This window comes from Cricetulus griseus, unplaced genomic scaffold (assembly GCF_003668045.3).
Source record: "Cricetulus griseus strain 17A/GY unplaced genomic scaffold, alternate assembly CriGri-PICRH-1.0 unplaced_scaffold_195, whole genome shotgun sequence".
Classification (NCBI taxonomy): domain Eukaryota; kingdom Metazoa; phylum Chordata; class Mammalia; order Rodentia; family Cricetidae; genus Cricetulus; species Cricetulus griseus.
Genome location: NW_023276914.1, coordinates 36,871 through 49,080, shown reverse-complemented (window position 1 = coordinate 49,080; position 12,210 = coordinate 36,871). Strand labels below are relative to the sequence as shown.

Below are 12,210 nucleotides of genomic sequence, written 5' to 3'. Positions count from 1 at the left end.
AGTAGGTCTCAATGGGTGGGATGATATTGTGTTTTATTTAGTACATCTTCAAGGCAGTCACAGTGTAATACCCAACTCTCTAACTGCCCAACAAAGGAACTCAGGAAGAGCAAACACAGCTTTCCATCAAGAAAGGGGAAAACTTGACCTGAGCTCTTTATTTGCAATATCCAGTTGTACATCATTCTTAATGGTAACTTTATTTATTCCCATTTGTCATTTTCCAGGGTGTGTGTGTGTGTGTGTGTGTGTGTGTGTGTGTGTGTGTGTGTGCACATGCATGTGGAGGCCCAAGGTTGATGTCAGGAATCAGTTTTGATGGTTCTTTTACCTTATTCTTTGAGGCAGGGTCTCTCAATCAAATCTAGAGCTCATGGATAGGGCTAGTCCCCACAGTCAAAATGCTCAGGGGAATCCTGTCTACCTTCTCAGGCTGGAATTGCAGGCAGGCTGCCATAGCCAACCACACTTACGTGGGCTGTAGGGTGTAAACTCTGATAATCACACTCATCCTTGACGCTGGGCCTCTTCCCAGTCAAGTTTTAGTAATTAAAAACAACAACAACAACAAAAAAACAATCTTACTGATCCTGGACACAAACACACTGAATGATCTCGGCCAATGGAAAACCCAGACTACAGAGGGTTCAAGAAAGGTGGCTCCTGAATTTGTGACACATTTCTAGGGTATTTATAACTTTAGCTGAATGATCCCAGCTCAAATGTGTGATGCTGCCATCTCCACTCACTCAATGAGCACAGAGAGGTCCACAGAAGCCAAGTGGTCTAGCAAGTAGCAAGGATGGACAGGAAACTGTAACAGTGAAGGTCTCCAGGCCCAAGCGTCCTCTGCTTGCCATTGATTGATGTTTTTTGAAGGCAACTATAACAACCAGAAATTTGGGTAACTGTTTCTGGGGATACAGTGTGTAGTTTCAGTGGGTGGCAAACAGAAAATCTTTTCTTTTAAAGTGGATTTCAAATTGGCGGGGGCAGTAGACCCTTAAATTTGGGGGTAGTGCACCAAGTCCAGGAGAGAATGTGAGGTGAAACAGTGGTATTTGTGTGGCTATAAAACAAAATGACCTCAAATTGTTTCTTTTTCAAAAAAACAAATTTTAATTCCCTTGGTGGGAAAGGGGGATCATGCCATCCCAGTAAAACTGCCCAAAGTAACTTTCTCCTGTGCATTCAGTTTTTGGTCTGCCCTGGCTACATTCCCCTATGGGTACCCTTCAGATTGGGAAACTGCTTCCACTTGAGTAAGGGCATCCATCAGTAACTACACTGTGGAAGCCCCTTGAATAAAAAGCTCACACACTTGTGGGCTGCTGAGAGGCTCAGTGGGTAACGGGTTTGCTGCCAAGCTGGAGGACCTGTTTGATGTTTGAAACTCACATCAGGGAGAGGGACCAGCTCCATTAGCTACCCTGTAACCTATACAGTTGCACCATGGTACATGCCCTCCCTCATTGCTTTCCCTTAGTCTTCTCCAGCCTTATGTTTCCTTTCTCCTGACTTTAGATCACTCTGCTCTTTTAGCAAGCCACATTCCATGTCCCCACTTTACCACCTGAGCTTTGTATTTGACAAGATCACTGAAAAATAGACCACATCTTACTGATCCCACATTTTAACAAGCAAAGAATGAAATGACACATTTTTAATCAAAGGAAGCAATAATGACAGGTTTATTTTAAATTTTCCAGTAGAGAAACCCACTAGTGTTGGAATAAAGGTACACAATGTATAAGACCAGAAGAGAACAGAAAAAATTAACAAAAGAAAACAAAACCAAACAGTGAAAAAACAAAATAAAAATGTTTGAAATGAATTCCAATAGGGATCTTCTTTAAACCTGTGAATAATGAACACAGTTACTAGGTTTGGCAAACAACTCATTTGGAAATTAAAGCCTATGTCTGTATTGTAAACTCCATAAAAACTGCTCATTGAATTCAAGCCTTTCATATACCTGGCACTGAAACAGAAACCAATTGATTTGCAAATAAAAGGAATTATTCATTTGTTCTCACAGTTACAGGAATTAACCAGCTGCTTTACTGCAGTGTAGAGCAGATGAGATAAAAGAAAAGAAAGGAAAAAAGTAATATAAAACTCTAAAAACACTGAAACACAGAAAATTCAGACACCAGCTTGCTCATTTAAGACAACAAACTGAACCTTAAGGCATAGTCTACATTTGCCGTTGTCATTTCCTTTCCCCCACCCCACCTCAAATAGCTTCTAAATCCACTAGCCATTTAGACTATTCCTAACCTCCAATTATTCTGTATACACACATTTAGCAAGGAGCAAAAGCCTGATGTCATTCAGACAGCACTACAGTCAGCATACAGTTTTAGAAAGATACTGTGTATGTCATAAAGATTCAACTTTAAAAACAAACAAACGAAACAAATAGTTTTAAAACATTATGAAAACACATCAAAAGATGATTCAGGGTGGGTTCGGAACCTGATGAAGCACACACTTCAAAGACTATTAAGGTAACACTCTGCCAAACACTCCCAACAAAAGGATTGCACAGGATTGTTCTTCTTCTAATAGATAATTTGTCCCTGCCCTGGCCATCTCCTTTAAAACTATACACAAAAGTCCTGCTAAAAGTCAACAGTTTAGTTGATCATACAACAGAATGTCACAATGTAAACTAAACATATTCTTGATATCAACATCATATTACCAATATTTGTTTATTTCTCAATCCAACAGTTGGTCACAGAGGTCAAGTATTATCAAGGCTCCCTTGACAGGTTTTCACCCGTCTGACATATCCATCCTTCAAGTACATACAAGGTTCAACATTTGCAAGAGACAGAAGCCAGAGGCCCTTTAAGACACTGAGGAAATAGGATTGTGGGGCGAACCCATCTGGGTAAGAACTTTATCCAGCCACTGGAGAGGGCCATGCAGATGTATCTCAATCCAGCAGGGGGTGCTAGTAACATCCTGCCTGTGGTACTTGGCTCCCCAACCCTAGGAAAAAGAAAGCACACTGGTGTCATTTAACTCTCTATCTCATTGAGTCACTCTACCAAGTAAAAAAATCATATGATCAGTTCACATAATTATGTTTGGACTCATGGCTATGTCTCACAAGAAAACAAAATACTGCAAAATACTGGGTAATTTTTGGGGATGGACGTTGTCCACCAAAAGTCTACCCAAGGACCCCAGGATCACCTATTTAGTCTGGTTTAGTGGCACATGCCTTTAATCCCAGCATTCGGGAAGCAAGGGCAGGAAGATCTCTGTGAGTTCCAGGCCAGTCAGGGTACAGAATAAGACCTTTTTTTCAAATAAATAAATAAATATTATTAGTCTTGGGTAATTACAAATTTAAAATACATTCAGTAGTTGTTTGAATAAAGATATTTTAGCCAGGAGGTGGTGGTGCATGGCTTTGATCCCAGCACTCAGGAATCAGAGGCAGGGGGATCTCTGTGAGTTTGAGACCATTGTGGTCTTCAAGAGCTAGTTCTAGGACAGCCTCCAAAGCCACAGAGAAACCCTGTCTCAAAAAACAACAAAAAAAAACCAAAAAAAGATATTTTAAAAATATATTTCCCATTACATTAATGTTATGTTAACACTTTAGTTACTTACTTATACTTTTGAGAAATACTATTAATGGGTAGCCCTGGCTGGCCTAAACTCCCTATGCAGACCCATCTGGCCTCAAACTCAGAGCTTTCCTGTCTGATTTCTGGGCACTGGAATAAAAGGCATGTATTATCAAACTGGCTTTATTTTTTAATATTTTATTTAAAAATTGTGCAAATATGTACATGTTGAGTATGGATTTTCCTATGAATGTGTGGTATCTGTGGATTTCAGAAGATGTTGGATCCTGGAGGTAGAGTTACAGGCTGTCGTGATCCACTTCAGCTGGATGCCGGGACTGAACCCAGGACCACTGTAAGAGTCCTACACCTTTAACTGAACAATCGCTTGCCCCTTTATCTGTGTGTCCATGCCTGGAGAGTACAGGGGTCTCCACTGGCTGTCTTCTTGAATTACACTGCACTGTATTTTCTGAGATGAGCTCTCTTGCTGCGCCTGGGCTTTTGCCAATCAGGCTAGACTGGCAGCCAGCAAGCCTAAGGGATCCTATCTGTCTCCCATGCTGGGACTACACACAGCCCTGCACCCAGCTTTTTTGTTGTTGTTGCATGAATGTGTGTTAATGTACACCACAGTGTGCATGTGGAGCTCAGAGAACAAATCTGTGAAGTTGGTTCTTCTCTCACCTTTTACACATGTTGTGTAGCAATATCTTCAAAGATAAAACCTTCTGTCTTATAGGGAAGCTCCAGAATTGCTGAATGCTTTAAGGGGAGGTGAAACACTCCACCCTCTAGGCAAAGTCCTTAAAACTCAGGAAGCAGACATTGTAAAAGCTTTACTGAAACTGACAGGATTCACTAGGCTGTCCCTCCCCAGGCTGATATGAGCCGTAAGGACTGCTGAGACACACAGACTGACTAGGCTGCCTGCTTCTGGAATAACACATGCTCCAGCCTGGACTCTATTAAACCCTTAGCTTGACCCGGAATAAACTGCATGATGACTGGGAGGCAGGGGGAGATAAAGGTGCCTGTCACCAAGCCTGGAGACCTGAGTTCCATCTCTGGGACCTGCATGGTGGGAGGAGAGGACTATATTCTAAGTTCCCATGACAACCTCTTGGACAATGGTGCTCTTGCTGGGCACTGATAGGAATATATACCAGGAAGGCACAGGTATACATATTGTAAATAGCAGGGGTGAGGCTGGGGTCAGGCCTGAATGAGATGGGCGGGTACTGCTCACCTTCACGAAACTCATTCGAATAGTGCACATTTTGGTGAGTTCATACACAGTCTCAAAACCATGGTTCACAGACTGTGCCAGTATCTGAGCAAACTCTTGGTTGTTGAAAATTTTCACGCTACACCCACTGGGGATCTTGCAGACAGTGGTGGGATGAAACCCATGATGGTAGTTGCAGTTCCGACTCTGCACAAATATGCTGCTGTCACTCAGGCATTCGGCATACACCTCTCCTCCAACATAGTACAGGTGGACACCTGTGAGACGATACACCATGTCAGTCATAGGCTCAAAGGCACCAGGGCAGAGTCAAATTTGGCCACTCACATAGCCATTGTGACAGACATCTAGCTAACTATGTTATGCTTGTGATAACCTTTGTGTTCAGAAACTAACAAAGCTGTACCAGGTGCAGCTCATCACAGATTTGGAGGCAGCCCGTTTGCCTCAGTGGGGATAGATATCTGGAGCAATGATCTGGACACTAGATGTGCTTATTGCTACTTTGTATCTTTGCCTTCTCAGCAGACAAGGTAGAAACTACATTCATATTCAGAGGGTATATAGATAGGTTCCCATACAGACAGAAGAGCACAAGAGCATATAAACACACGTCATGTCATTAAATTATGATTCTACACTGACACTTCCAAGGAATGCCACACCCATTCTTGATCACCTGTTCCTTACTCCACAGGGAAAGCTAAGCTCTGAGCACTACCCACACATGTGCTCATTGACTTAATCATATAATAAATACATATAAATGTTATAGAACTGCTTTAATCTAACACTAGTAAATAGTTAAGTCCCCTATGAAAGATATGTGGGATGTTGAGATGGTTCAGTGGGTAGAGGTGCTTGCCACCAAGCCTGATGACTTGAGTTTGATTCCTAGTATCCACATGGAAGAAGGAGAGAACTAACTTCCACAAGCTGTCCTCTGACCAAGGTACTTACACACACATACACGCATGCACACACAAACATGGAATAAATAAATGTAAGAATTGTTTTAAAAGATATTTCACTTATAAGAAAATGTAGGACAGCGTAGTGCACCACAATAACAAGGCAATGTCAGCTGGCACCTATCAATATCATGGGAGTTGGAAAACCGCTAAGATCAATGATTGGAACAATTTCTAGATAATATGAATTAGAAAGATACTTCAAACAGCAGCATCTGAACATTTGGCATTTGCCGTAAGAACGATGGGGTCACTTCTAGAGCAAGAAAAGATGAACGTTTGAAGGAGGGGTAAAGGGACACGCACTCCTTTTCCAATATGTCGCCTGGTGTTTTCTATTGTGGAGTTCCGGTTAATGTTGGAGAGCAGCCCAAGGCAGAAGCGGTTCTTGTTGTTGGAAGGATCAGTGTAACCATCCACCAACACACTTGTGGAGGAGGCCTGGAATGTATCACCCACGCGGTTGTTGAGCTCATAGTACACAATAGAGCACCAGTGCTTTGGTTCCTCATAAACAACAGCTTGAACATCTGCAAGAAGGAAAGAAATTTGCTCACAGTTACTCCTGGAGCACCCCAACCAGAAACCGCATTGTAAAACTGGCTGAGCACGGTGGAACGAAGACAGGGAGGGGCAACTACGAGGATCACATGGGTCATTTCTGTGAGATCCAATGGACTTCTTACTAAGGGCGGCATTCTCCTTTCATTGGGGAACTGGCAGAGATCCAATATACCAGCTCAGCAAGCCCGGCAACAGCACTTGCTGAATACAAATGACGTATAACTTGCTCATTAACATACAGAAATAATTGAAATCACTCCTGCTGGCACACTACCTACAAGAAATAAAGTAACCAATGAGAAAGAAAGTAGCACAGGAACAGGAGGGGCCCTAAATAGGACTGAGGGTGAAGACCAGCGGCACCTATCCCCCACCTATGGAGGGAACATGAGCTTCAGTTCTGCTTGTAAGTTCTTTGAGGGCAAAGGGGTAAAATCTTTTCCTTTAAATTTTTTGGTGATAAAGTTAGGTACAAGCACATAAAGAAGGAAACAAATACCATTACTTGTTTCAGATAAGGCCATAAAACAGATGTGGCATATGTGTGTCTTTTCTGACACCACAGCAACTGTTGGGAGACCAGCTGTGTGGATTCTAGTGTGATCACCCACGGGAGTCTGCTTTGAACTACAGTAGATGGCCTGTTCCTCGAGGCCCACTTAAAGATATGTCTGACAACATGGATCTCAAGTTTTTAATTACTGAAGACGTGAAAACACGTGAGAATATAAATAACAGATGTATTTGTTATGTAAAACAGGACTCAATCATTTCCTCCCTCTATCTCTGCACAGAGATCTTTAGCAACCTCCTGTGTATATAGGTATGTGAAACAGCCATACAAACCCACATTTATTGGTAACAAATCATAGACAGATGCATTTTAAACAGTTATTTGATATATGTGCATATATGTATATTAATGTATATATGATAATATATATTACTTATTTATTGAAGGTGAAAGCAAATTAGCATGCTATGGACACAGATATGCTTGTTTATTTTTCCATAACTAATAAATCTTGGCTGATTATTCAACACTTGTCAACATACAGATTGTCTTTAGAGGTGACTGACAGTTCGGTTTTCTAACCACCAATGCTGGAAACTCACTTCACCTAACTATGTAACACAAAATGGCAGAGCACTGCTTACGGCCATTTCAGAGACCAGTGGGAATCTGAGACCTCCATATTCAATTCTGAGATCCCATATTGGACTGTGACAGAGTTTAAGTAAAAAGATGGGCTCTAGAGAATTCTTTCCATTACTCTTAAAACAACAACAAACCTGTTTTCCATGTTTCTCAAACAGCTACCATTTTAAGGTCTAAATGAGTAAAAGTAACATTAGGACAGGACATACAGACAACACTCTGACAACACATTTTACCTCCTCTGTTGATATTGGAGGGCAGTGCAGGTGCCATCATATTTGTGTTCATTGGCTGAGAGCATCCTGGGTCATGGCGGCTTCAGGAGGCTGGGAAGCAGTTGGGGGTATGTCAGCTACAAAGTTTGAAAGAAAAAAAATTACATGCTTCAGGTGCAGACTCTCCTCTGCACTGAGAGCTTTTGCGTATGATTAGGCCTGCTCAAGTGTACACAGATGCATGTGTGTGCACTTGTATTCAGGGGTCAGAGGGTAACTTTAGGTAAACATTTTCATTTTATAGTTGGGAACAGAGAAAGCAATAAAGCATGGATCACATTTTAATTTCTGAAGGTACAACATGGATGCTGAAGTATAATTTAATGTAAAGCACCTTAAGTGGCTCTATAAACATCCCGTCCCATCACTTTCCCTCACAAAAATATCCATGCATTTCATGATGAACTTTTATTTATCGTGCCCCTCTTGATGTCGACTAGCAAGAGCTCTGGCACTAATATTTGAGATGCTTGTTTACTAACCTGTAATCTGAAAAGTGTAACCCTCTAATTAGTCACTATTACACCATCCATTATGACTAAAACAGGAAAATAACTGGTTTTTGTCTGTGGTAAGTTAAACAAGCAGGAAAATAACTGGTTTTTGTCTTTGCTAAGTTAAACAAGCAGATGTTCTCTATCACTTCTGTTGCATTTCCTTGCTGTTAAAAGTACATATTTCTTGGGATTACATCACTGGCTAAATGAATCTAATTAAATGAGGCGGGCAGATACCCCAGTTATTAGCTCTTCTGTGGCTGCATTGATAACAAGGGTTCTTCAATGTTGGAAAAGCTCGCTGAAACCGCCTCTCAGAGCAGCAGTGTGTGTAATATGACATTTTCCCTTTTTTTTATGGAGAGCCGAGACTGGAAAATTTGTGCCACTCAAAGAAGGATGCAGCAGTTTCAAAACTTAAGAGGAATCAAATAAGCCATCCTCTTCTCCAGCTGTATGTACAAGTCCCCTCCCTACATTGATATTCTCCAAGCACTGGTTCACTGGGATGTGCTCAGGGTTCCACCCCCCGCCCCGCAGGCCACCCCCACCCACCTCCCCAAGGCAGGCAGCGTCCCCGAATGCCCCCTCCTACCTGGCATCTGGAAAGGGCTGCCTGGGTCTGAGCTGGTGCGGGAGTGAGGGTAGGTGCTGCTGCTGCTGCTACTGCCTGGGGAGTTGGGGTAGCTGCTATTGGACGAGTGGGGAAACGGGTGGGTGCTGGGCTGCCTGAAGGAATCTGGAAACGTGGCGTTCGGTGGCATGTGAGGCTCATTCTGTCCCAAGTTACGGAACTGTGCCAGAAGGCTGTGCTGAGGGTTGTACTCACTGTACCTGGGAACCAGCACGGGAGGAAGCACTGGGGACAGATAGAAAACAGAGAGACAAATGAGAAAGGTTTAGTTTATATCCTCTCTTTCTTAAAAACAGGCAGTGGACACAAAAGCCTTTGCAAATTATTCCTTAGTCTTTACTTTTACATGACTTATATATTCCACAAAAATACAAACGGCCTTTGGAGACCAACCTATTATTGGATGGTTGAGCTGGAAGTTTGCAGTCTACCCCTGGGGTCTGAAGTTCCTGTGAGAGAAAAGTCACCTGGCCATCCCAGGAGCAGGAACAGGGAGGGAGGCCACCCAAATCTGACACCATCCATATTTGGGGACTCTCAGAAATAATCAGCTAAGTGAACCAACCCATCAACAAAACCATCCTGAATAACAGACACTGTGGCAACTCAATGCTTCAATACAGAACCACTTGTCAACTGATCTGTCTGTCCAGATGTAGAACCAAGCTCTAGGGCAAACTATATAAATTCAGAATGTAGTGGTTGATATCCACGGGAGACTGGTACCAGAGCTCCCTTGGAAGCCCTCATCTGCAGACGCTCAGTCCCTGGTGTAACACGGCACAGTATCTATGTGGGCCTGTATGTGTCTGCGTCACCCACACTTTAAATCAGATCTGAACCACATGCAATGCCTAACACGATATAAATGCTGTGAGACAGTCACTCAGCTGATTAGAGAATAAGAGGGGCTTCTGTCCTTCCCTAGCTGCTGCCACCAAGTCTAGGCATCCACAGGAGTCAGTCATGCAGGCTGCACTGCTCCAGGTGTTGAATCAAGAGGAGTTAGCAAGCGGTCACATAACACCTAGCCCAGTCACCTCTCAAGGCCCTGGACTCATTCCAGAACAATGGGCGGATTAACCCCGAGACTATGGGAGGGGCAGAGCTGTGGTGGTCATTAAGCTGGGGTCAGGCCAATGCAAGCCAACCTATACGAGGACCTCCAGCACTGGTGACCATGGGCAGCATCAGGTACGAGCACCTCTGATCCTTATGTCGTAGCCATCATACCTAGTCAGAGGCTTGATGTGAAGAAAAGTAAGCAGGCCCTCCCCACCAAGAGTTCCTGGGCTCTGAGCCCCAGAAAGAATGAAGTCCATTGACTTTTTCAACCACCAAAACTGAAAGAGAAAGTATCAGAAAGGAAGTCGGCCTGCTCAGTAGAGACAGAGTTCTTTTTCTAACTATTTTCATCTGCAGCTGCCTCTATGTATATCTGCAGAATCCATAGATTCGAGAGGCCGACTCCAGACTTTACCATAGCCCAACCACACAGGTAAAGACTGAGATATCTTAAAGTAACAGCATCAGTTCCTCACACAGCAGAACATAGCCCACAGGGAACACACCACACCACATGCACACTTCAATGCAGATAAAAAAGAGTGCTGTCATGAAACATGAAGTAGAACTGGTCACAGCTGCCCCACCGTGCCCTTCCTTTAGTGCACACGACAAGACCCTGTGCTTCTGTTGTCCGCTGACGTACTGCACAGCTAAATTGCTGGAAAGACACACAGAACCAATGTGAACCTTAGAAAGCAAATTCAGACACAAACCTCAATTTTCAGAACCTGATTCTAAACAAAGTCACTTAGAAGGAAGGAGGCCTTTAGCATGTATGAAATACTCCAGGACTGCTAAAATTTGTATTGGAATGTACCCCCAAATGTTCAGGTGCTGAAGGCTTGTCCCCGCAGCCTAGTGGGAAGTCTCCTAGTCACTAGAGGGAACAGCAGGGCTCCAGTTCCTTCTTCTTGTGACATGAGCTCTGCTCTGCCACCATTCTACCCCAGGATGCTATAGCGCTACAGGACAGAGAGCCCTGGAGCCAATGGGATGAAGGGCTGATACTTTCAAAATCACGAAGAAAAGTAAACCTTCCTCTTTATAAAAGGATTGTTACAGTCACTCATTACAGTGAGCGAAAGCTGAGTAGATAGAGTTCCTGTTCTCTTTTGCACACGCATGAATGAATACACAAAACTTCCCCCAGATATTTTGGAATTACACCCCACAACAGAAAGGTGTTATTGCTCTGGTCTCAACAGGCTTCACGGTGCACACACAGTCCACTCCACTCACCAGGGCTCTCCACGCGCTTATAGTGATAGGGGTTGATGCACACCTCCTTCTGGTTGGAACCGAAAGGAAACTCACAGCAATCCAGAGGCTTCAGTTCATGGCGGCTCTGGAGGTCCGGCCAGCGCCACACTCGGCAATAAATGACATGAGGCAATCCCTTCCGGTGGGACACCTGCAGCCTGCCATCCAGGGAGCAGGGAATGGTGACACAGTTACTTGGCTGTCCCGGGCAGCTCAGGGCCTTCTCCAACTCTTCCATGGCCCCTTTCTTTTTCTTCAATTTTTTCACCAACACGTCCACAGCTTTCTCTGCCCATTTTTCTTCTTCGTCACCCTGTTTCCAACCTAGAAGTCTCTTCACAGCTGGACTTGTGAAGGAAAACAAGCTGGTCACATTCATAGTGACTGGTCTAATTCTTCAGGCTCCTCACAGGGTGAAGTGGTGCTGTCTCTAAAGGGGAGAGGCCAGAAGAGAGTTCAACTTATTTAAATCGGTTCTCTTTAGTTTCTCCGTAGTTCTGAAAAGTAGAGAACGGCTCTTCCTCCTATTCCAAGAAGGGACCCAAAGTTAGCACCTGCAAAAGAAAGGATAGGAAACTGTCTTTAAAATCACCTTTAGACACACCATGATTAACTGATAAGTGCCAGATACTAAGCACTTTGATGTTCCCTGGATAATACTGCTCAGCTTCACACTTGGGTGACTTTATTAGCGAGATGAAACCCCAGGCTAAGCTCGTGAGAATGTGTATTCTATCATGCCAGAAGCTGAAATGTGTTCTCCTAAAACATACATTAAAGCTCCAGTGCCCATTGCAACCCACTGTACTTGGGCTTGGAGCGGCTAAGGAACTCACCGGGGTTAAATCAGATTATAAATGTGGGGCCTGAAGGCAACAGGATTGGCGGTCTTACAAGAGGAAGAGAACAGACTGCTGAGAGCAGCACCATGCTCTGGACAAAGGTC

General features: G+C 43.6%; 1 protein-coding gene across 1 annotated transcript; it reads right to left on the bottom strand.

Annotated features, from left to right (window-relative positions):
• Nucleotides 1–2,850: 2,850 nt before the first annotated feature.
• On the bottom strand, nucleotides 2,851–11,643 carry LOC113838868 (mothers against decapentaplegic homolog 1-like). The gene is given in 7 exon segments (XM_035453750.1): nucleotides 2,851–3,000; nucleotides 4,837–5,093; nucleotides 6,110–6,337; nucleotides 7,767–7,829; nucleotides 7,832–7,882; nucleotides 8,898–9,161; nucleotides 11,244–11,643. Coding segments are annotated over 7 exon segments (1,407 nt in total). The 3' UTR covers nucleotides 2,851–2,856.
• Between the last annotated feature and the right edge of the window lie 567 nt (nucleotides 11,644–12,210).